The sequence below is a fragment of the Narcine bancroftii genome, chromosome 5 (genome assembly GCF_036971445.1).
Source record: "Narcine bancroftii isolate sNarBan1 chromosome 5, sNarBan1.hap1, whole genome shotgun sequence".
NCBI lineage: Eukaryota > Metazoa > Chordata > Chondrichthyes > Torpediniformes > Narcinidae > Narcine > Narcine bancroftii.
In genome coordinates, this window is record NC_091473.1 from 61,026,576 (window position 1) to 61,051,872 (window position 25,297).

The 25,297-nt window shown below is 43.6% G+C and overlaps 1 protein-coding gene across 4 annotated transcripts in view; it reads left to right on the forward strand.

Annotated features, from left to right (window-relative positions):
• Window positions 1-25,297, forward strand: part of LOC138763427 (probable voltage-dependent R-type calcium channel subunit alpha-1E) — a 252,290-nt gene that overhangs the window by 61,307 nt on the left and 165,686 nt on the right. For all 4 annotated transcript variants that reach the window (XM_069937538.1, XM_069937542.1, XM_069937541.1 and 1 more), the window contains exons 5-7: window positions 7,544-7,696; window positions 12,777-12,967; window positions 21,911-22,014. In XM_069937538.1, the coding sequence (XP_069793639.1) occupies window positions 7,544-7,696; window positions 12,777-12,967; window positions 21,911-22,014 (448 nt within the window). The remainder of the gene's footprint in view (window positions 1-7,543; window positions 7,697-12,776; window positions 12,968-21,910; window positions 22,015-25,297) is intronic.

Genomic DNA, 25,297 nt, shown 5'->3' on the forward strand with positions numbered 1-25,297 from the left:
GACCAGTACTGAGGGGATAATGGTGTTGAAAGCTGAGCTGTAATAGATGAAAAGCAAACAGCCTGATGTAGGATTTGCTGTTTTCCAGGTGATCCCTTGCTTCCCCTCATTGCCCTCACCCGCCCCCTCCCCATCCCAATCCCCCACCTTCATATTCAGGCACCTACCTGATTTTCAGAACTCCTGATGAAGGGCTTGGACCCAAAATGTTGACTGCCTATTGTTCTACATGGATGCTGCCTGACCCTCCAGCACTTTTGTGTCCTGCTCCAGTTCTCCAGCATCTGCAGACTTCTTGCTTCCATCTGTTTTAGTTGGTTGTGCATATGTACAAACAAGGACACCAGGAAGGTGATCTTTGCTGTGGTTCAAAATGACATTGGTCTTTTGCACCTGCTTAGAAGGCATTAAAATTGCTCATTTTTCTCTATTTACCCCACTGATTTAGCTCAGATTGTGGGATCTGGTTCTCTGGGTCAGGAGGGGAGAGGATTCCCAACTGATTTAAAATTATTAATGATGGGGAGGGGAAAAGAAGCAGATTTATGAGATCTGAATTAAAATAGAAAAGACTGGAAGCCACTCAGTCAGTCAGCATATAAGGAAAAAGAAACAAAGTTATCTATTTCCTCTTTGGGGTGACGGAGGATGAGAGGCGACTTAATAGAGGTGTGTAAGATTACAAGAGGCATAGATAGAGTGGACATCCAGCACTTTTTTCCCTAACCACTGGATTAGACATCTGATTAATGTGACTGGAGGAAAGTTTAATGGCAATATCAGAGGTAAATTTTTTTTACACAGACTGGAATGCATTGCCAGGGGTGGAGGCTGGTAAGGACATTGAAAAGAATTTCAGATAGGCACATTCATGTAAGAAAAATTGAAGGTTATGGGCAATGAGAAAGGGAAGGATTAATCAATGGTTCTCAACCTTTTTCTCTCGACTCGCATACCACTTTAAGTAATCCCTATGCCATTGGTGCTCTGTGATTAGTAAGGAATTGCTTAAGGTGGTATATGGGTAGAAAGAAAAAGTTTGAAAACTATTGTTTTAATTGTACCTAATTGACTCGTTATGTGCTTGGTTTCATAACTCCAAAGGAAATGGGCCAATGACAATTTTTCTCAAGCAAAATATTTCAGGAACAATTGGGTCTAGAGCAGTGATTCTCAACTTTCACTTCCCACCCACATACCACCTTAAGTAATCCCTTACTAATCACAGAACATCGATGGCATAGGGATTACTTAAAGTGATATGTGAGTGGGAAGAAAAAGGTCGAGAACCACTGGGTTAGATTAATATGTAGGTTGGGACAATATTGTGGGTGCTGGATTGTTCTAGATTCTATGTTACATATCAACACACTTCATCAGTACTGGGAAAGAGAGAAAACAAAGTTAGTTTTCAGGAGAACAAGAAATGGAGCTCAGGTACGTGAGGAGTCCCTTCTTTTGAATTTGTAATGTGACCGTTGAGTACAGGTAACTTCACTGACTGGACAGGAGCTGAGTGCCTAAAGAGGAGTGTGTGAGTGGGGGAGTTGGTTGACATCCCTCATAGGAACAAGGAGCCCAGCAATGGAGAAAGGAGGTTCAGTAGTGAGAAAAATCGAGAGGCAGTTGCATTGTTAGGTTAGACTGGGACTTTTCTCCCAATAACATCAGTGGTTGAGGGCGGAACCTTATAAAAGGGAAAATGGAAAACCACATCTAATCCTTGATCACACATGACAGTGGCGCTCCTCGAAAACGTGTGTTTTGTCCCTGACCATACTCCCTCCTCATCCTACACTGTGCAGCTAAACACCATTCAAATTCCATCTTCAAATTCACCAATGACAATGGATATCAAATGACAATGAGACAGAACACAGGAATAAGACTGAGAGCCTCGTGGCATGGTGCCAAGGTAGCAACCTCTCCCTCAATGTCAATAAGATGATGAAGTTGCAGGTCAGGTCACTCATCTGAGTGCTACTGGTACCGTGTAACCCAGTACTATCTGTCGGATGGTCAGGTGGTTGGCGACTAAACCACCTCCTCCACCTGGCTTGCCTGGTGAGGAGGGTGGCTAAACAACCTGCAGGATGAAAAACGAGACCTGCGAAAGGACAGATGAAAGGTACATTGAATGTAAGAGGAATCTTAAGAGAGGAATTAGGAAAGCTAAAAGAAGGTACGAGAAAACTATGGCAAGCAGGGTGAAAACTAATCCAAAAGAGTTCTACAAATATGTTAATAGTAAGAAGAAAGCTAGAGACAAAATTGGTCCCTTAGAAAATCAGAGCGGAAAACTGTGTGTGGAGCCTAGAGAAATGTGGGAGATATTGAACAGTTTCTTTTCTTCGGTATTCACTAAGGAGAAGGATATTGGGAGATGTGAGATAAAAAAAGCAAATTGGGTAAATATGGGGAATATAGAGATTACAAAACGTGTAGTTTTAAGGCTTTTGAAGAATATAAAGGTGGATAAGTCTCCGGGACCAGACGGGATCTTCCCCAGGACATTGAGAGAAGTGAAGGAGGAAATAGCAGAGGCTCTGGCGGTAATTTTCCAAATGTCATTAGATATGGGGATAGTGCCGGAGGATTGGTGCATTGCGCATGTGGTTCCGTTATTTAAAAAGGGTTCAAGGAGGAAGCCTGGCAACTATCGGCCTGTAAGTTTGACGTCTGTGGTAGGTAAATTAATGGAGAAAATTCTTAGAGATAGTACTTACAAACATCTGGATAGACAGGGTCTGTGTCTGCCTGTCCCGCATTGGACGTGTCAGCCACAAATGAGCCTGCAGCTGACGTGGACTTTTTACCCCCTCCATAAATCTTCGTCCGCGAAGCCAAGCCAAAGATCAGGAGCACTCAACATGGATTTGTGGGAGGAAGGTCATGTTTGACCAATCTGATTGAATTTTTTGAAGAGGTGACTAGGAATGTGGATGAGGGTAGCGCAGTGGATGTTGTCTATATGGACTTCAGTAAGGCCTTCGATAAGGTACCACATGGAAGGTTAGTTAGGAAGGTGCAGTCTTTAGGTATAAATTTTAAGATAGTCAAATGGATTGAACATTGGCTGAAAGGGAGAGGCCAGAGAGTGGTAGTGGATAATTGTCTGTCAGGTTGGAGGCCGGTGACCAGTGGTGTGCCTCAAGGATCTGTATTGGGCCCATTGTTGTTCGTTATATACATGAATGATCTAGATGATGGGGTGGTGAATTGGATTTGTAAATATGCAGACGATACTAAGATAGGTGGAATAGTGGATAATGAAGAAGGTTTTCAAGAATTGCAGAGGGATTTGGGCTGCTTAGAAAAGTGGGCTGAAAAATGGCAGATGGAATTTAATGCTGATAAGTGTGAGGTGCTTCATTTTGGTAAGAAGAATCAGAATAGGACATACGTGGTAAATGGGAGAGCATTGAGGAATACAGAAGAGCAGAAAGATTTAGGAGTAACGGTACATCGTTCCCTGAAGGTAGAAACTCACGTGAATAGGGTGGTGAAGAAGGCTTTTAGTATGCTGGCCTTTATCAATCATTGCATGGAATATAGGAGTTGGGAGGTGATGTTGAGATTGTATAAGACGTTGGTGCGGCCTAATTTGGAGTTCTGTGTGCAGTTCTGGTCGCCTAATTATAGGAAGGATATAAACAGAGTGGAGAGAGTGCAGAGAAGGTTTACCAGAATGTTACCTGGGTTTAAGCATCTAGAGTATAGGGAGAGATTGAACAGATTAGGTCTTTATTCTTTGGAGCGTAGAAGGTTGAGAGGGGATTTGATAGAAGTATTTAAGAATATGAAAGGGATAGACAGAGTGGATGTGGATAGACTATTTCCGTTAAGAGGAGGAAAGATTAAAACAAGAGGACATGAGTTAAGAATTAAGGGGCAGAGGTTTAGAGGTAACATGAGGGGGAACTTCTTTACTCAGAGAGTGGTAGCCGTGTGGAATGATCTTCCGGGAGAAATAGTGGCGGCGGAGTCAATTGTATTATTTAAGAAAAGGTTGGACAGGTATATGGATGAGAAGAAGATGGAGGGTTATGGGCATTGTGCAGGGAGGTGAGACTAGAAAGGGGTGTTTGGTTCGGTGCGGACTAGAAGGGCCTAATGGCCTGTTTCCGTGCTGTAATTGTTATGTTATGTTTTATGTTATGTTAACCCTCTCATAGGGTCAATGGCCATCTAGCAAATATGTGCTGTGAAGTGCAGAAAGAGCATCCCTTGTAATGAAGTTTGGTCTGGCCATTCACTGCAACAGAACTTCCCCCAGCCATCTTGGACCTCACAATGCCACTGGATCCGGGAGGGGATGTCGAGAGGATGGGTCTTGACCTGTGCAATCCCCTCCTCACCTAAATTCCATTCACACACATGCTGCTCCTTTCTGAGAAGTGGGTTATACCCCACAAATTGACCAAAAGGAACCATCATCATCCTATTGAGATGGATAGACAGAGGAAGATGCTGAAGTTGAAAGAGTAGATAGATTCAAGTTCTTGCAAATAAATATCTTCAGTGACCTGATTAGAGACAAGTACATCGATGCAATGGTGAAGAAAGCACACCAATGTCATTACTTTCTCAGATACTGTTTGGCATGTCCTCTCTATCCCTCAACAACTTCTATGGGTGCATCGTCGAAAGCCAACTTGCTGGATGCATTCCATTGTGGGACAGGAACTGCTCTGCTCAAGATCAGAAGAAGCTGCAGAAGGAGGTGAATGCGGATCAGAACATCACGCAAACTTCTCTACTTCATCTATGTCTGCCACTGCCTGGGAAAGGCAGCCAACATACTGAAAGACTCATCACAAGCTGGATACACTCTCTTCCCCCTGCTTCCATGAAGAATATGACTATAAATATTAACAGAATACATAACCAAATCAAAAAGAAGAGGCTATTAAATTTATTGAAAAAAGAAAAAATAGATATAGCATTCGTGCAGGCAAACTGGATGAAGCACAAAAAAGATTTATTATGATAGCCTTAGCTGTAGCAAAAAATGTATGACGTCAACTTGAAAATCAGAAGAGAGCCTGAGAGTACAGCAATGGTACATAGAAATGAATAAATGTATTCCATTGGAAAAAATAACATATAATTTAAAAAATAAAGTCACATTATTTGAACAAATTTGGGAACCGTACATGGAACACAACAGAGAGGGCCTACCGTGGACCTCCACCCCCTAAAAAGATAGAATGAGAAGAAGACGAAATGAACTGACCCAATGTGTAAAAGTAGATGACACAATTTTCTTGTTTATTTTCATTGTGTGATGACATTGTTTAATGAGTTTATTGTATTGTATATGTTGAACGTTTAATGGGTTTGGAGGGAGGTAGGAAGGAGGGAGGGGGAAAAAGGGGAGAAAATGACACTGTGTATATTCAAGAGGGAATTGTTTTTGTGTATTTTGGTTAATATGGTTCATAGTGTGAAAAATTTTTTAAAAATTTTAAAAAAGAATGTGAATGAACACCCCAACAGGCTTAAAGACAGTTTCTTTCCTTCAGCCATCAGGCTCCTGAATGAACCCCACCACAATGCTCTCATGTTGAATGCTCTCATCCCTTGCTTTGTGCTGAATGATCTACATAGCTGCATGAATGTTCCAGATAGCCTGTTGGTCTGTTTGCAGAAGAACCCTTCTCACTGTGCTAGGCATTTTGTGACAAATAAATTTAGTGGTTAAAAAAATCATGGGGTGGTGGCTTAGATAAGTTTATTCACAGGGTAGGGGAGAATAGTTTTAGTCTAGAGGGCATGGATTGTAGGTGAGAAGAGAAAGCAGGGCACAACTTGGAAGACATTCAGACAGGTACTTGGAAGGTTTTGGAGGGATATAAGAACCATGGAATACTGCAGCACAGAAACAGGCCCTTCAGCCTCTCTAGACTGTGGAGAACTGTTATTCCACCTTATCCCATTGACCTGCAGTGGTACCATGCCCTCCATATCCCTCTCATCCAGGTACCTATCCCATTTTTTTTCTTAAATGTCAAAATTGAGCCTGCATTCAGCTGGCAGCTCGTTTCACACTCTCACCACTCTGCATGAAGACATCACACTGGGAGAGATCAAAGAGGGGAAGGGCATATTCAGTATATGGGAGGCCATGAGGAGTGTTACGAACAGAAAGACATTGGGCACAAGTCCATTGTTCTCTGACACAGCAGGCAGGGGTACGAAAAGAACATTTCAGCCGATCATTAGCTGGACCTGTGAATAAAAAAGTCAAGATCCAAGGGTACATCTGGATAAAACATTGTACAAAAAACTCTGATGGCTGGGAGTTCTGCCTCCATTTCTGGTCCTCACACTATCGGAGGGTGCAGAGGATATTCTCCATGGTGATGCCTGGTGTGGAGAGGCTGGATGGACTAGGTCATTTCTCCTTTGAGCTGAAGTGCTGATAAATAGAATTAATCCAGATTGATGCTGGATGGTTAGCAGTGACATTGAACATAGAACATTACAGAACAGTACTGGATCTTCAGTCCATGATATTATGATGATACATATAAACTTAATCCACAGCAATCTAATTTTTCTCAACCTCTATTTTCTAACATCCATGTGCCTATCTAAGAGTCGTTTGAATGCCCCTATTGTGCCAGCCTCCACCATCACTCCCAGGAATGCATTCCAAACACCCACCACTCTCTGTAAAAAAAAAAACCTACCTCTGACATCTCCCCTCAACTTTCCTCCTCTCACCTTAAACAGATGTCCTCTGGTATTTGCTATTGTCACCCCAGGAAAAAGGAACTGACTTTCCACCCTGTCTAAGTACCTCACAATCACATATACCTCTATTAAGTCACATCTCATCCTTCGTCGCTCCAAGGAGAAAACCCTAGCTCTGACAAAGTTGCTTTGAGTGACATGTTCTCCAATCCAGACAGCATCCTGGTGAATCTCCTCTGCACCCTATCTAAAACATCCACATCCTTCCTGTAATGAAGTCACTATATCTGAACGCAATGATATGTGGAAAGACCTGTGTTCTTATAGTTCTGCATCTCTGATAAGGTTGCCATGTCAATAAGCTGTTGGCAGACCAAATGGCTGAGAGATCATTGAGGGCAGCGAGAGAAAGAAAAAGTAAAGGGGTGCCTGAGACTATGTGAGCACCCAGGAGACAACAGATGCTGGAAGCCAAACACAATCCACTGGAGGAACTCAGAAAGTTGAGCAACATCAGTGAGAGCAAAAGAATGGTCGACAAAAAACTCTGTAGATGCTGGAACACAGGAGCAGCACCCATTGTGCTTGAGGATCTCAGCGGGTCAGGCAGCACCCATGGAAGGTGATAGATAGTTGACGTGTCAGGCCCTGAGGCTGCCTGAAGACTGATGAGGGGTCAAAGCTCGAAGCATCAATTGTTCTTGCACTCCCTCTGATGCTGCTCTACCCGCTGAGTTCCTCCAGCAGAGCTTGTAAGGCTGAGATTATCCTTCAGATTGGTGGACCATACATTGCAGGAGAGTGCTCGCAATGTGATTTATTTTTGTCACCTTCCTTCCTGCAGGTTTGCAGATTGTGTTGAAGTCCATCATGAAGGCTATGGTCCCTCTGCTGCAGATCGGACTGCTTCTCTTCTTTGCCATCCTTATGTTTGCCATCATTGGCCTGGAGTTCTATTATGGTAAACTGCACCGCACTTGCTACACGGACGATGCTGGTAAGTGTAGCTGAGGGAGTCCCCTGGCTCTCTCAGACTCTGACCAATCACCATTCAAGTGGTGCGTGAGGCCATTTCCCATAGGAGTGGCCCATCCCAGTTCACAAGAGCCCTCTGCTGAACCAAAGGAATATTCCACCAGTCTTACCTGCTGTGCCCCTTACCAAAGCCCTGACTTGAAACAGATTCCCAAGACCATGCAGGAAGCAGGTCTGACATTTGAGCATGTGTCGAGAGGCAGAGCTGTCTTTTTGACCTGGTACAGCTGGACAGACAAGAGTGGAGGCCATGAGCAGATAGGCAGAACTGATAAGTGGAAGGACCTGAGAAGTGGGCCAGGATCAGCAGGAGATCAACAGGAAGTGGGCACGAGGGATGAGCGCAGAAACAATCGAGTGAGCAGGCAGGCATAGAGTACTCAGGGCTGAACACGATGTGTCTGGAAGGCTCTGTATTGATGGTGAGAAACACGCAGTACTTTCTAGGAGGAAGTTGCTGAGCCATGGCTGAGGAAATTAGCTCAAAATGCTGCATGTCATTGCCAACATGCATCTTGGGCAGAACCATTTCCAAGGATTCTGCATCACTGGCAGAGTTCCAGTGCCCACTGTTTGCTTTGAAGAAGCAGCAAGGTGTCCTCCTTCCCCACGAGCTGCACTATTGCGCATCAATAACCCATTATCTTCCCTTGTCTTTTATTGAGTTAAAGAAGACACTGGGGTCAAGTGCAATACACAAACATTCTGGATAAACTCAGTAGGTCACACAACATTCACTGGAAGTAAAGAGGAACCAACATTTCAGGACTGGGTCCTCCATCAGGTGTACTATCTCTATTAAAAGCACTGACTTTTATTGAGATGACTGACCTGCCAATGCACAGGCTTGGACAGGAAGTATGCACTTGCATTCCTTCACAGTGAGGACTTGCAGAAATTTTCAAAATGCAAGATTTTCTTAGTTTTCCGACTGCTCCTTTATTTTTTTTTGTTTTTCTCAAACCAATAGTTCCTTCCCTCTCTTGATTGGTTTCACTTCCTGATTTGAACTTAGGTTTGTCCTGCTGCTCATCTCACTTTTTAAATCTCACTGATTGAGGAGAAATGGTTCCCCAGTTGTTTTACTTTTCCTTTTTTTTTATTTTGTATTTTCAGCAATGCAAGGAGCTAAATGTTTGTTGAGCTAAGGTCTTGCAAGAGAAAGTTTCATTGGACAGGAGATGAGATACGATTTTCAATGGAGACTGCAGACGCTGAAATCTGAAGCCAAACACAATCTGATGGAGGAATGCAGCACCAGTGGGAGAAAAAGAGTGGTCGACATTTCGGGCTGAAACGCTTCATCAGGAATGAGGAAAGTTAGAAAAGGGAGTGAGATTTTTAATGGATATATCTGATGAAGGGCCTCAGCCTGAAATATTGGTTACCCTCTACTTCCTGAAGATATTTATTCCTTAGCTATTCGAATGAGATAAGATGACCTTACTCATAATAATCCTTGATACAGCTAATCCCCTTATGACACTGGGTGTCCAGAATCTTCTTATCCAGAGTCATATGTACAAATTTGTTCTGAGTCAAGAGTGCTTTAGGAGATATCCCCACCTATATTCATTGATTTATTTTTTTGCCACATCTGAATTACATGTTCTAATATAGGGTTATCCATTGGCTTTGATATCAATTTAGTGGCCATTTATATATGAACTCTCCTGCTATCTTTTCTCTTCCCATGTGTAGTCTAATTTGTGCCCAGGAAAGGGATACCACCTCCCTCAAAGAGTGAGGCGATAAACCTTGACCAGCCAATAACATTTTTTAAAATCCAGCAATTTCAGCCCTCCCAATCTATTATACCAAGTCAACTTTTCCATGGAGATTCTAACCACTTTACCAATCCAAAAGAACAATCTGACCCATCCATTGAGCATCTTAAAGAAGCCCTGGGGTAATGGAATGGGCAAGACTGAAATAGATACTGTAGTTTTGGAATCACCTTCATTTTAATGCAATTAACTCTGCCTACCAAAGTTATGGGCAGGGTTCTCCATCTACCAAGGCCCTCCTCAATTTTCCAGAGCAAAGGGAAATAATTGAGTTTGTATAAATTGCTTTAAACCTTATATAGTTTTATCCCCAAATATTTAATGCCCTCTTGTGGCTATTTAAATTGACTCCTTTATTTGTATTGTCTGTAATTCCCCTTTGTCAAGAGCATGATTTCACTCTTGTCCAGATTTATCTTATACCCAGAGATCTTTCCATAATCCTCCAGTGTTTTCCTCAGTCTGGCTAACCACACCACCTGCCCCACCCCCTGGGTCAGTCAAATATACTAACACATCATCCAGAAATAAATTCATTTTATGCTCCTCCTGGCCCAGTTTGAACCCCTTTATGTCTGGATCCTGTCAGATGGATTCTGCCAGCAGTTCAATAGCTTGCATAATCAATGCTGGGGACAGGGGGCAGTCCTGACTATTGGACCTACCCAGTGGGAATACTGGAGATATTTGTCCATTTGTAATCATTTTAGCTTGGGGGTTATGACAGAGCATCCTTGCCCAATTAATAACTGCTTGTTCCAATACAAATCTCTCTAGTACTTTGAATAAGAAGCCCCAGTCCAGTCTGTCAAAGGCCTTTTCTGCATCCAGAGCTACAGCCACGCATGACTGTGCCAGATGCATATATTTTCAACTGATTGTTTCTTTTGTACAAATCTAGCTTGATCTGGATTTGTTAACTTGGGTAAATACTGAGCCAATCTATTGGGCAATGCTTTTGATATAATTTTATAATCTATATTCAGAAATGAAATGGGCCTATAGGAGGCAGGGTTCAATGGATCCCTATCTTTTTTGGGATCATCATAATAATTGCTGTTGAGAAATATTCTGGAAGGCTATGTGTCTTTGCCACCTGTTCCACAAGGGCTTTAAACTCTTTATAAAATTCAGGAGCGAACCCATCCTCCCGCAGTGATTTGTTAGCCTACAATGAGCCCAGGGCTTTCTCAATCTCCTCTCTAGAGAAGGGGGCACTTAGCCCTTCTTGTTTGTCTTGAATCGAAGTTGGTAGTTCCAATGTAAGTAAGAAATCATCTATTTTAGCGGAGCCTCCCACTGATTCTGATTTATACAGCTCTGCATAGAACTTTCTAAATGTTTTGTTTATCTCCTTTGGTTTATATGAAATCTTGTCTCCCCTGTTTGAATCATATTGATTGTTCTTGAGACAACTTCCACCCTCACTTGCCAAGATAAGACTTTATGGGCCTTTTCCCCCAACTCATAATGCTATTATTTAGATTTTAGGATAATCTTTTCTATCTTATATGTTTGTATTGTGTTGTATTAGAGTTTTTGGTTCATTAAATTCCTATATTTTTCCTTGGAGCCAGATCTTTTTCAATCTTTTTCCAATTGGGTTACTTCCTGCTCCAAATTGTTTATTTCTTTCATGTGCCCCTTTTTAATGCCTTTGGTACATTCAATTTTCTGGTCCCTTAAATAAGCCTTTAGTGTATCCCATAGTAAGGAACTATTGGCAGTAGGTGGACAGTTCGTCTCACAGATCAAATCTATCTGAGCTCAAATGAAGCTACAAAATTCTGGTTTTCCCAACTGAAACGAATTAAGGCACCATCTATATGCCCTGTTTACCTGGTATTATAATGGACAGAGTCAAGAATGAATGGTCAGATAGTAGCCAAGCCATGTACTCGGTCTCCACTATCCTACCCTTCAATTGGGCCGATGCTAAAAATAAATCAATTCTAGTGTAGGAATCATATTGTCTCAAGTAAAAGGAGTAATCCCTCTCATTCAGAAGTTGTCTTTTCCAAACATCTATTAAATCCAACTCTTTCATAAAGGCCAGAGTAGATTTGGCTGCCATGACCCTTGTTCCACACCAACTTGTCCGAGACCAGATCTAGACAGAAGTTAAAATCAAAACATTCTCACATCCCTCTATTACTTTCAAAACTATATTTTGTATAAACTGAGAGAGTAACATTTACATAAAATAGGATTGAAAGAGTGGAGGAGAGATTGGAAAAGAGTGAAAGTGAAATGGATGTGGGTGAGGGAAAGGAAGATGATGTGGGAGAAGATGGACTCCATGGAAAATTTTAGCAGTAGGAATAATGTTAAAATAGTGGGGGTGAAGGAGGGTGTGGAAGGAAGAGATTCAGTGAGATTCCTCAGATAATGGATACCAGAAGTGCTGGGTTGGGATAAAATTGAGGGAGAACTAGAAATTGAGAGAACCCACCCCCACCCCCCTCCCCCTTGCCCAGACTCGTATCAACGATCCTGCTCCATCCTGATCAAATCTCTTCGCTACCAGGACAGAGAGAGAATTTTGCGGGCGGCAGCAGTAGGAGTGAAGGAAGGGGGTGGCAGAATACAGAGGAAGGAAGGTCCTCTTTTATCCAGAAATTAGTGCTGCACTGTTATGGAGCAGAAAAGAATTCGACCATACTAAAAAAAATTAAGGTAGCATTCACCCTCCTTCACCCAGCAACTTTAAAAAAGACTGGCGTTTCTTGTCCCTCCTTAATTGGCCTTGGGGAGATGGTGGGCAGCTGCCACCTTGAGCCACTGCTGAGCTGTTGGGGTGGGGAGTTTCAGAATCCAGGCACAGCAACTTTGAAGGATGGGGCGTTGGACGGGTTTATCTAGGGGTGCCGACTACCCAGCCACCTACTTCTCCTGTGTCTCTTATTGAAAAACGTTGTTGGTTTTGTGGGGGGAGGGGGGGTTCGATGGCAGGGGTGAAGCTGCAGAGAGAGTAGCCTGGGCAAGGAACCACAGTGCACTTTGCAGAGATTCTGCACTACAGCCACTGTGGAGGGAATTAGTGGCCTGGATGTCAGGAATGACCACTGAACAGTCGCAATTTGATGAGAATGCATGGTTGGCATTTCATTTCTGTTTTGGGGTTGCATATTTTCCATGCCACGATACTTGCTGTATTTTCTGCTCAGTGTCCGCCATATGACATGGCAGAAGTTGCCGCAGGAGCACACCTTCATTTAGGTATTCTCTCACCTTCTCTCTGATTGACCCTTGCAGCTGCAGAAGAGCTGGATCTGCAGTTCCCCTGCGGCACTCAGGAACCCGCGCGTCTCTGTCCCAATGGCACCGTGTGCTCTTATTGGATCGGACCCAATGATGGCATCACCCAGTTCGACAACATCCTGTTTGCTCTGCTCACTGTCTTCCAATGCATCACCATGGAAGGATGGACCACCATCCTCTACAACGTAAGTGCAGGCACCGCATAAAGAGGGAATGCTGTCCTTGGAAATGCTTGCTTGTGGGAGCCCTTAGGTGCTGGTTCCCATCAGAATGATCTCACAAGTACCATTCCTCTTCTCATTATTTCCCAAAGGCCCTGTAGTTCACCACCATTCATTTGTTCCATGGTAATTTACACTGCCAATTAACCTTCTGATGATGTGGAGATGGTTTGGGGGGGGGGGGGAATGAGGGGAATATGGGCCCAAGGAAAATGTGAAAACTCAGCAAAGCAGGCCCCAAATGGAAATCAAGAAGTAGTCTGCAGACGCTGGGGTCCCATGCAGGACGCAAAAGCACAAGCGAAACTCACCACGTCACACAGCATCCATGGAAAGCTTTTTCTTCCTCCCATCCCTAGGCACCTGCTCACCTCTGCTCTTTCTCCTCCTCCCACGCACACCACCCACCTCCCCACCACCACACCTTAATTGGGCATCTGTCTGATTTTCAGCATTCCTGAAGAAGAGCTCAGGCCCAAATTGTCAACTTTCTATTACTTTCCACGGTTACTGCCTGTCCTGCATGGTACCATACTACTGCGCCCAAATTCAGGACTAAACGCAGGACTCTATGAGCCAGAGTGTATGTACCCTTTGGCTGTGTGTTCACAGCACCAATTACCAGGGTGGAACATTTTGGGTCAACCTGGTGGTAAATTTGCAGAATTCTCACTCAAAAAGGCAGAGGAGGGCATCACTGAAGAGCTTTGAGAAGCAAATCAGGTTCTGGACACAATCTTCATCCTGATTAAATGTATCTATTTGCTATGTGAAGCAAGAGAAGAGCTAGCTGCATCTCTGATTTTTAGACCTTGGCTAACTAGAAGTGAGACACCAGGACACTGGATGGTCATAAGTGTTGTTCCTTTATTCCAGAAGGGCAACAGGGAAATGCTAGGCAAGTGCAGGGATGATGAAGGGTTCTGGCCCAAAACATCGGCTGTCTATTCCCTTCCATGGATGCTGCCTGACCCATTGAGTCCCTCCAATACTTACTGTGTGTTATTCCAATTCTCCAGCATCTGCAGACTCCATGCTTACCTTGAAGCCTGGTAACTGAAGGCTAATGAGTCTTGCAGCAGTGGTGATGAAATTATAAGTAAAAATCTTAAGGGACAGGATTTATTTTCACCTGAAAAAGTTGGGCTTGAGTTGGAATGATCAGTATAGCTTTGTGTGCAGGAAACTTTGTCTCTCCGATTTGAATGAATTTAACTATAGGTAACTGAGTATGAAAGTAAACAAGAAAATCTGTTGGGGTCCAGTGCAGAACACCAAAGTGTTAAAGAAACTTAGCAGGTCATACATCATCCATAGGAAGTGTCAGGCAGATTCCTGGAGAAGGGCTCAAGCCCAAATGTCGACTGCGTTTTGCTTCCTATGGATGCTGTGTGACCTGTTGAGTTTCTTTGGTGTACTATACTCATGAAGGTACCATGTAAGATGAAATGCAAGGCATTTGACAAGTTATTGCAAGGTAAGTGGTCCAGCAGGAATCCAAAGGAAGCTGACGAATTGCATCCATAATTGGAGAGGTGATGTTGGAGGGTTTGCTGTTGTGAAGTCTATGATCAGTGATGGACTGCAGGGTTGTGATGTTTGTGATAGACATTGATGGGTTGGACATGATCACATCATAGATGACATAAAAATGTTTTAAGTTTTATTTTTCTAATTCCGAGACCCACCACGGGAACAGACCCTTCTGGCCCATGAGACTGCGCTGTCCAATTACATCCCTGTGACCAATCAACCCACTAACCCCTGCCTATCTTTGGAATGTGAGAGGAAACCAGAGAACACCCATGCAGGCCATGGGGAGAACATAGAAATTCCTTATTATCAGCCACAGATTTAAACCTGGGCAATAATCCCCGTGCTAACTGTGCTTCCCTAATTCGTGGTATTGTTGAGAGCAAGGAGGTTATCCTAGGTTGTAGGATATTGATGATCAGCTGGAAGGTGGACAGAGCACAAAGAGGTGGAACTTAATCCTGACCAGTGTGAAGTGATGCATTTTGAACTGGTAAATAGTTACTCCATTTAAATAAATCATCAAACATCTGCAGATATTGTGATTGTACTGTAGTAAACAAAAATGCTGGAGAAACTCAGCAGGTCACACAGCATCCATAGGAAGCAAAGGATAACCAACATTTCAGGCCTGAACCCTTGATCAGGGTATGAGCAACAAGCAGACAGGTTCTTCAAAAAAAGGAAGGGGTAGGGAGAGAGAAGAGAGACAGGGGGAGGAGGTCAGACCAACAGACAAGTTCATAGGTGGGAAGGCAGAAAAGAAAAAAACTGAAAAGTGATATGGGCAGGGTAGCATTGAATGGAGAAGGGACTGGAAGAAAGGAGGCAGAGAGATAAGGAAGGAGAGAGACTTGGGGGGGGAAGGTTTACTGGAAACTGGAGAAGATCATCTCAATGCTGTCTGGTTGGAGATTACCCAGACAGAATATTAGTTATTGTTCCTCCAATTGGTTGGTTATCTATTTGATCTTCCTTTGGATGTTAATGAACAGAAGAATCTTGGGGCAGGTCCACACATATCAAAACAGCGGCACTGCCAGAGCTGGTGTAATAGCAGTGCTGCAGCTGGTGCGGACTCAGGGAGAACGGGGAGCGGAGACACAATGCTCCCCTGCAGGGACCTATTGTCCAGTTCTACTGATGAGGGCTTTTTATAGGCTTCAAATGCCTGTTAAAGGAGCCAACGGTATTTTATTTAAAATCCTGCGATCGCGGGGTCTGGGTTCAAGATGGCAGCATCTGTGATCGGCAATGGCCTCGAGGAATTGCAGCTTCCAGTGGAGCAGCAAACTGGTGCAGGGCACCAGTAACAGGGAGAACAACTCTCGTTGAGAAGGAGAGAAAATAATCCTAAGGATGGTGACCACGGTGGCAGACCAGCGAGGGGCTCTATGACACACGGGCGCTGAGTTGTTGGTGACTTACAGGTGAGAAATCCACACAGGCTGCAGGCTGCTGCCAATTTGAGATCAAAGGATTCGCACCAGGCTCCGGGCTGCTGGAAACTTGCTTTTGAGAACCAGGAAATAGACCTGGGGTAATTGAGAGGATGCTGAGGGCAAGCTGGGATCCTGAAGAGCCCTAGGTGCTGAAGGCTTCCTCATCATGTCAAAGGATTGGATCTGGGTACAGGTTGCCGATGGTTTGAACTGAACTGGAGACTTGTGTGGCTGCAGATGCTGCGGGAGCATTGGAGGCAAATCCACAAATACTCGATTCCCTTTTACTTCTCTTACTCTGGGTGTTTTTATGAGGGGGCGCTACTTTGAGACCAGCTCCATTGGTGGAGAAAAATGAGCACTTTATATAGAGGAGGCCTAAAAGGCTGCTGCAGTGTCACATTTATGAAGAGCGGGGCTTCGTTGTGTCCTCGAGAGTCATCAGAGGCAGGGTGACTCGTGCCGTAGCGCTGCCCATCAACATGATGGCATATATACATGGTGAGCAATGGAAACACAGAGCAGTTCCAGCTGCATGGGGATTATGGGTAACGAAGAAAGCCATTGATCCTTCTTCTGCCTGGTGCTGCCCCTCCAGCAGCCGAGGGACTCTGACCTCCAGCACTTATGTGGTGTTACTGCTACTATGACTGGGTCCTGGGTCACGGGCTGACAGTGTCATCACGATATCATCAGCCCACCCTAGCCAGCTGCTTGCAGTGGCAGTCCATTTATTTAGCAAGGCTCCGCTCCACCTATACGACCAGCCTGAGGAAATATTGGATTCGGTGTCTTGGAGCCACACACAGAGGATTTATGGAGGTAGGTCAGCATTGTGAGGGCAGAGAATATCCGCCTTCACAGAGGCAATTCTTTTCTCAATAAAAAAGACTCTTGATTGTCAGGGCCACCAGGCAATGTTGATGCTAATGGTGAATCTTTGTCTGCCTTATAGCAGACTGAAGGCAATTTTGTGTAATATTGCATTTGATTTATTACATGACAATAAATTGTATCCGATCTGAGTTCCCCGAAAGTGGTGGCACAGGTAGATATGGTGCTGAAGAATGCATGTGGGATGCTTGCCTTCCTTAGCCGTGCCATGATGTGAAAAAGCAGGGAATTGTGTTCCAATTCAATGAAACCTTGTGGGGGCTGCAGCAGGAGTATTTTGTGCAATTGCAGCCACCGCACAACAGCACAGATGTGAAGCCACTGAGGAGTGTGAAGGAGTTGCTTGAATTGGAATATACAAGGAAAAAAGATTGTCTTCCTCAGAAGCTGAGCGGGAGACCTGTGAGAGTAAGTGTGAACTGTAAGGTGGATAGTTAGAATAATTCTCCCTCATGGGGATGTTTGAGATGAGGATGTAGTCATAGAGTGAAGGGTCAGAAGTTTAAAGGGAATCTGAGGGTAATCATAAATTCATGCAGCGGTGGGACACACTTCTAAAGGAGTTGAGGAACCATATAACCATTTACAGAGCGGAAACAGACACAGATTTCATTCCACATTACACTCTCAAAGCAATCACCTGAAAATGGCGAAGGTTTTGTTGGCTATGAACCAAACGTGAGTAGTAGGTTGCATATAAAACAGGGATAATGATTGGTGTGGATATGTTTGACCTGTCCACATTGCAAGCCTTGATTACCATGACTCTTGAAGGCCTCAGGGATGTCAGCAGAATCGGCCACGATCGACTTGAATGGCCAGTTCCTGCTCCTTTTTTTTGGTTGACTGTCAGATTGCAAAGGATGAGAGGAAACTTCATGGAAACCTGCGGATGATACTACAAAACGTGGGTTTCTGGAACTGACAGAATGAAAAATTGGAAGAACAACTCCTGGTATTCCACTTGAGCACTCCCCAGCCAGACAGCATCAAAATCAACCTCCATTAGACCCCTCCCCAGACCCTCTCCTTCCCTCTTCCTCTGTCTCCTTTCATCCAGTTTCCCATCCCCTTCTCTACCTTCTCCTATCAAAGAGCTACCCTCTGCCTTACCCCCATCACATCTCAGCTTATTTTTCTTCTACCCTCACACCTGTATGACCTCTTTCCTACCTGTTTGCCAGTGCTCCTCCCCATTCCTCCCTCCTCTCCTCACCTTTTTATTCAGGCATCTGCCCGATTTTCAACACTCCTGAGGAAGGATTCCCACAACCAAAGTAGACCAGCACATTTGTGTTATTCCTATAGATGCTGCATGAGTTTCTCCAGTTATTTTGTGTATTGCACTCAACCACAACATCTGCAGATTTTCATGTTCACTTTATTTCTATTGGTCAACAGTTAAACGGTATCGTTTTGACAATTGCCAACAGGAACCAGTGGGTGGGGGTGGAGCATGAGATTCTTTCCTGCAGGAATTATGATCTGGAGTTCTTTGCTGGGAAGAGCAGCAGTTGAAGCAGACTGAGAATGGAATTAGGATGAAAGTTCACACCATAGAGAATGAGCAGAGGCTGTGGACTGGTCAGTTAGTTCTCGTCAGGAGTCAGTACAGGCACAGTGTTCCTGCAACCCCGCGAAGGGCTCAAGGTGGGTACAAACTGCTGCCAGCCAAACAAGCTGACACACAGATCATGGGCTGGTGGGACACTCAGTTCCTTGATTTAATCTGATCCGTATATAACTTCCAGCTAACTATGCTTCAGGTGGAAGTTGATAGGCTCTTAATTAGTGAGGCTGTTAAACATTATGGGGAGAAAGTAGGAGAATGAGTTTGAGACAAAAAAATGCCTGCCATGATTTGAATGGCAGAGCAGACTCAATGGGCCAAATGGCCTCATTCTGCTTCTGTTTTGTGTTCATATCTCAGTAAATCTACATGCTTGTTCATCAAGAACCCATCTACTTCTGCCATAAAAAATATCTGGTCTCTGCTTTAACCATCCTCATATTGAGAGCTACATACACTCTTTTTCATGTATTGATGGAAAAGAATGCCGCGTGGCCTATGGTCATCAGTCTCCTGATTCTTTTGCTGTGGGCCTATTTAGTTTGCCTGCTGGCACATTTTTGGGAAACTAGTGAAACCTACGTGGACCTGGAGAGAACAGACTACCTCCACCCAGACAGCCCCTGAGGTCAGAATGGAACTGGTGGCAATAGCTTCAAGTAGGGGCAACCAGGATGTCCGGAACACCCAAACCAAAACAAAAAAATATTTATAGCATCTTAAATTGATGAGAAATATTCTACTGGAAATCTCAGGCCTCCTCCTTTCATCTTAAATACACATGGGTGACTGTCCAGGTGAAGAACCTACAACTACACATGGGTGACTGTCCAGCTGTGGACCCCACAACTATACATGGGTGACTGTCCTGCTGTAGAACCTACAACTACACATGGGTGACTGTCCAGGTGTGGATCCCACAACTATACATGGGTGACTGTCCAGGTGAGGGACCTAAAACTACACATGGGTGACTGACGAGCTTTAAACCTACACCCAGTTTTGACCATCGCTTTGATGTGGCCTGAACCTCATCCGCAAAGAGTGTCTGTCGCTCTACTCCCACTGACAGACCACAATGCAAAGTCCTGCATTTGTACTCATATTTTAAGCTGTGGCTCCATCTACTGTCTTAGTGAACACAGGACCCCATGGTACTCCTTCATTAAAAAGGACTTTTCCCTGGATGTTTGAGTCAATATTTATTCACAACCCTCATTGTTGGAACACATTTTCTGTTATTTATCACGGTTCTATTCTTTGGAGATAAAATAACATAGATAAGGCTCTTTGGCCCACAGTGTCTGTGCTGATCACCAATTTGTTCCCATGTTTTAAATATAAAGTGTGCAGTTAAAGTTGTCTTCATTGGTTACAATAGCATTTGGCTTTGTGAAAGGGGATGTGTTGCTTTCTTGGGGAGAATGAATTTGGAAACAGTTGGCAAAGTATGTTTAATTAGAAATTGTCCATTGATGTTTCTTGTGAAGCTGCAGAGCATTTGAAGTTGAAACCTTGGACATGTTTATTGGATTTTTTGTGCATTCTGTGTGTGAAGTGCTGAACCATGGCCCTGCTCTCAATTTGAAGTCAGAGGTTGCGGCTCAAATCCAGAAATGTGAATCCAGAAATCTGGAGCAGTCTGTGGGATTGTGCTCTTTATCAAACTGCATGATAGGGAGAATTGAACATTGAGTTGGGGTCATCACCTGGAACGTATGGAGGGGGTCACTGCAATTAGGGCTTCACCTTGAGTGAATAGAGGGGACACTACAGTTTGGGTCATCATCTGGAATGAGGGGTCACTGCAGTTAAGGTTAAAGTCTAGTATTGAGTAATGGATTACCCCCATCAAGATTGCGACACAATGATTGTAGGAATTAGACTGCTGTGAGTATAGCCTGGTATGATGGCAAAGGGCCATGTTGGCAGAAAGCGGAATCTTGACAACAAAATTCAATCTGTAATAGGATGACAGTGATTGATACTTGGGTCATGGATAAACGTGACTGACATGGTCGTTACATGTGTGTGTGTACATGTACGTTCACAAAAGAGAGGAAAGCATAGTGTGATAGGAGTGGTCTCAACAGCTGGATTAATAACTCAGCGCTATGGTCATAACTGTCCATGCAAAGGGAGGTTGTGTTGTAGCCTGGTATGATGATATGGGGTGCCATAACTGAGATTCCAGTTGGTGTTCAGGGAATGGTTGATGATTTACTGTTACATGGGGATGAAAATGACTCCTCCTCAATCCTCTTCCAATTGAATATACTTTGGTGGGCTATTGTTCATGGTAATCACACTAGTAACACTGGTCATTTCCATCCCTAATACAGGTTTCCACTATCACAACCACCTTCTCTCCCTTTCCAGATCCCTCTTATTCATATCCTTGGAAGATACCTCATTCATAAGCCTGAGGGTGAAACATTACATTCAGGAGACAGATATGTTGAGTTGAGCTTGTTGGATCAGCCCTAAGCTTGTTAGATGGCAGAGCAAGATCAGGGAAGCTTCTATTCCTCATCTGTCTATTTGTCTACTGACTAATCCACCTTTTCAGCTCCTAAGTCTTAAACCTCATTTGATGAATGTACCAAATCCATGCTCTGCTGGAACATAGAATATAAAAGTAGGGATGTAATGTTGAGACTTTATGAGGCATTGTTCAGACCTCACTTGGTACTGTTAGTAATTTTGGGCTTCTTATCTGAGGGAAGATGTATTGGCATTGGAGAGGGTCCAGAGGAATTTCACAAAAATGATCCCTGGAATGAAATGGTTATCATTTGAGGAGCATTGATTGGCTCTGGGATTATGCTTGCTGGAATATCAAAAAATTGGGGAGGGATCTCATTGAAATCTAGCGAATACTGAAAGGCCTGGATAGAGTGGATGTGGAGAGGATGCTTCCTATGAAGGGAGCACAGCCTCAGAATACATAAATATCCCTTTGGAACAGAGACAAGGAGGAATTTCTTTACCCAGAGAGTGGTGAATCTGTGTAGTTCTGCCACGGGTGACTATGGACGAAAAGTCATTGGGGAATATTCAAGACAAAGGTAGTGAAGTTCTTGATTAGGAAAGGAATCAAGGGTTTTGGGGAGAAGACCAGAGAAGGGGAGTTGAAAAGGATAATAAATCAGCCACAATGGGATGGCATAGGGCTAGATGGGCCGAATTGCCTCATTCAGCTCCTTTATTTCATGGTCTAAATTTCAGGAATATTGAGATGAGGGGTGAGGGGATGATGGCCATGAGATCCAGTGCCAGGGTGGGAATGGTTATGAGGGAGGTCGGAGATTCCAGTTCCCACCAAAGCAACGGGAGGAGCAGGGAGCCCTGGTAGTGTCAGCCTCTCACCTGTAGGCTTCTTTGCTCCCATCTCTGAGGTGTGAACAGCACATGCCATGTGGCTACGAAGATGAGATGTAAAGGGAGATTTCTTCTTCTGTTCTGCAGACTGATGATGCCTTAGGGGCGATGTGGAACTGGCTCTACTTTATTCCGCTCATCATCATTGGTTCATTCTTTGTGTTGAACCTCGTTCTCGGCGTCCTGTCTGGGTAAGTGTATCAAGTTTAACCTTTCCTGAGGGAGGAGGTAGAGGTGGAGACCAGTTACCACCAGCCCAGAGTATGGGACATCGTCTAGCTACAACATCCTGACCTCACAGCGACAGATCAACAAAGTCAGATGTCCAGTTGCTTCCAGAGGACCAATGTGATGGATCATTGGTTAATGTTCCAGTGGGGATTAGCTGGGTGCTTAAACACCAGCCAAGCAAGCACCTCAGACAGCTGGAGATGATGTCACATAAAGTGGCCTACTGAAGGCATATTGTTGCCCTCTTGTTGTGGGTGCTTCACTCTATACCAATGGGGGAACTAAGGGAAAGAGTTGGGCCTGTGAATGACCAAAGAGGCTATCTGCTGGAGAAAGAAAGAGAGGGTGAAGGGGGGGGGGTCCTTCAATAAAAAGTTCTCATCCATGTTTACTAAAGAGACAGGAGTATTTAGACCCTGCTAACATTAAAAGGGAGGAGGTATGAGATGTTGGAGCCTGATGAGATGTATCCCAAGCAGTCAGGGGAAGCAAAGGAAGAAATTGTCGTGGTCACGGTAAACTTTTTAATCTTTGCTGCTCACAGATTTAGCGCCAGATGTTCAGAGGATTAAAAATGTGGCAGCAGGGGTAAGCCAGGTCAATGAGTTCAACATCAGTGGTCAGGAAGGGATAAGAAGTTCTGAGGGGCAGGATCAGTCTACATTTGGAAAGCCATTTGGTCAGAATGGCTTTGTTGTTGGGAGAACCTATATGGATAATTCAATGTAACATAATATACCTCAATCAGAATTCCCCCAATAAGTCTTCTACACTCCAAGGGAACAAGCCCAGCCAATCCCACGTTCCGGACAATATCCTGGTGTATCTTCTCTGCACCCTTTTTATTGTATGTTTTTCACCACCTCATCTGCCATTGGGGATCTTTGGATGGATAGGCCGAAGCCCCTCTGCCTGTCACACTTTCTACAATCCTACCATTCACTTTGTATGACCTGGCCTATTAGACTGCCCAAGATCCCTCACCTCACATTTTTAGGATTAAATTCCAGCTGCCAATACCTTGTCCATCTTACCGACTTATCAGCATCATTCAATACATGCAGGAGCCAGCAGGTGCTGGAACCTGAAGCAACTAACTCTCTGTTAGAGGAAGCACAACGATATCTCAGTGAAGGGCTCTGGCCCATTGATGCTGCACGACCCACTGAGCTCCTCCAGCAGAGTGTTTGCATCATTATCATTCTGTGATCGAGATCACCCTCCTCCTTAACCTGTATTATCACTAATCAACATGGTTGACACAACACTATTATGACGACAGTGACCCGGGTTTGAATCTGCCACTATCTGTAAGGAATTTGTACATTTTTCCCATGACTGCATGAGCTTAATCCAGGTGCTCTGGTTTCTTCCCACCCTTCAAAAACATACAGGGATTATAGGTTAATTGGTGTATTTGGGAGGCACAGGCTCGTGAGTTGGAAAGGTCTGATACCATGCCATAAGCTAAAATCAAAAGAAAACTATTATTGATTTAACTTCTTGGCTCACCTCCAGAGTAGCCACCTTCCACTCTATTATAATCAATGCTTTCTCTAATTCTATTTTGCATCCTTTTGTACCTTCCTTCATGTTTCCTCATTTCCCATTTTAATTCATAATCTCATTTTCTACCAAGCCCGTGTTAGTACCCTCTTCCTCTTAAAATACTTCAGGGGGATCAGACTCTTCCCTTGTTACCAGTTCACTCACAAAATGTGTTTTCTCCCTCCTTTTGCAGTTTGGAAATGTTCTCATTTTTCTAGCCTACTGCAAATTTTTCGTCATATTCTGTGCCTTTTCATTCATTCATTCACAGAGACGCAGCACGGTAACAGCCCCTTCTGGCCCATGAGCCCGTTTTGCCCACTTACATCTATGTGTCCAATTATAATCCTGTCCATCTTTGGAATGTGGGAGGAACTAGAGCACCCAGAGGAAAACTACGCAGACATGGGGAGAACATACAAACTCCTAAAAGACAGCAGCAGATTCGAACCCGTTTCCTTCATTGGCAGTATCCTTGTCCTAGAAATCTTTGATGGACTGCTCGTTTGTGGAGAATTGTGAAGCATTTCCTAAAAAAAATATCTATTGATTTTTTTACCTTCAAGCTGTTTTCCAATTCACTTTCATGATGATGCCTTCATTCTTCTGTAATTTCCTGTATTTAAATTAATGATATCCAAGTTTGTCTTTCTCAGTCTGAATATGAAGTCGAATCATGTTATGATCACTCATCCCCAGAGGATCATCTTCTGCTTTATGATGAAATAATTCATTAATCCAGTCTCATTACACATGTCCAGATTGAAAACAGATTGCTCCCTGGCTGGTTCCATTGTGGGAAGCTATCCGGCACACACTCTGAGCTAATCCTTAAACCTCACTTTGCCAATTTAATTTGAATATCTTATGAAAATTCAACTCACCTCAGATTATTCTGGTGCTTTTGTTGAACACCATCATTATTTTTAAATTGGTACTCGTTTTTACAGTTGGTTAGCTATTCCCACCAATGCTTTATTTTCTTCAGCATTTCTTTTCTCCATTGATCCTAGTTTTACATTCAAATCCGAGCCAACATTATCCTGCTGATCACGTCCTTGCTTCAAAGAACTACCACTTCTTTTCCTTTCTGCCTATGTTTCCAAAATGTCACACCCCAGAATATTCAGTTCCCAGCATGGGGACACCTTCCATCCACATCCCTGCGATAGCTAGCAATCATAAATATTTATTTCAATTTGTGTCATCAATTCAAGGATCATCTACACTATTGCAAAGTCACTTTTGTTTTGCAAAAGGACAACTGTGAATATTTTTTTCTAAAAACACACATTGCTGAAGAAACACAGATACATAACCAATGTTTCAGGCGGGAGCCCTTCATCAAGGGATGAACAAAATGTAGATTGTTACCCAAACTTTTTGTTCAGGCGACTACCTACTTTTTGATCATCCCTTGATGAAGGGCTCAAGTCCGAAACATTGGTTTTGTGTCTTTATTTTTGCCACATAAAGGACATTGTTTGACCAGCTGAGTTTCTCCAGCATTGTGTTTTTTCTTCAATCACGGTGTCTGAAGACTTTTGTGTTTTACCTCTAATATTTATTTTCTATGGTTTTTTTTGTCTGTATGTATTGACTTTTTAATTCAATTATTTAGAATGTAGTTGTTTCTTAGTTGTTCTTTTTTTTACCTGTTGAGCTGCAGCAAGTAAGAATTTTGGTGCATATGTA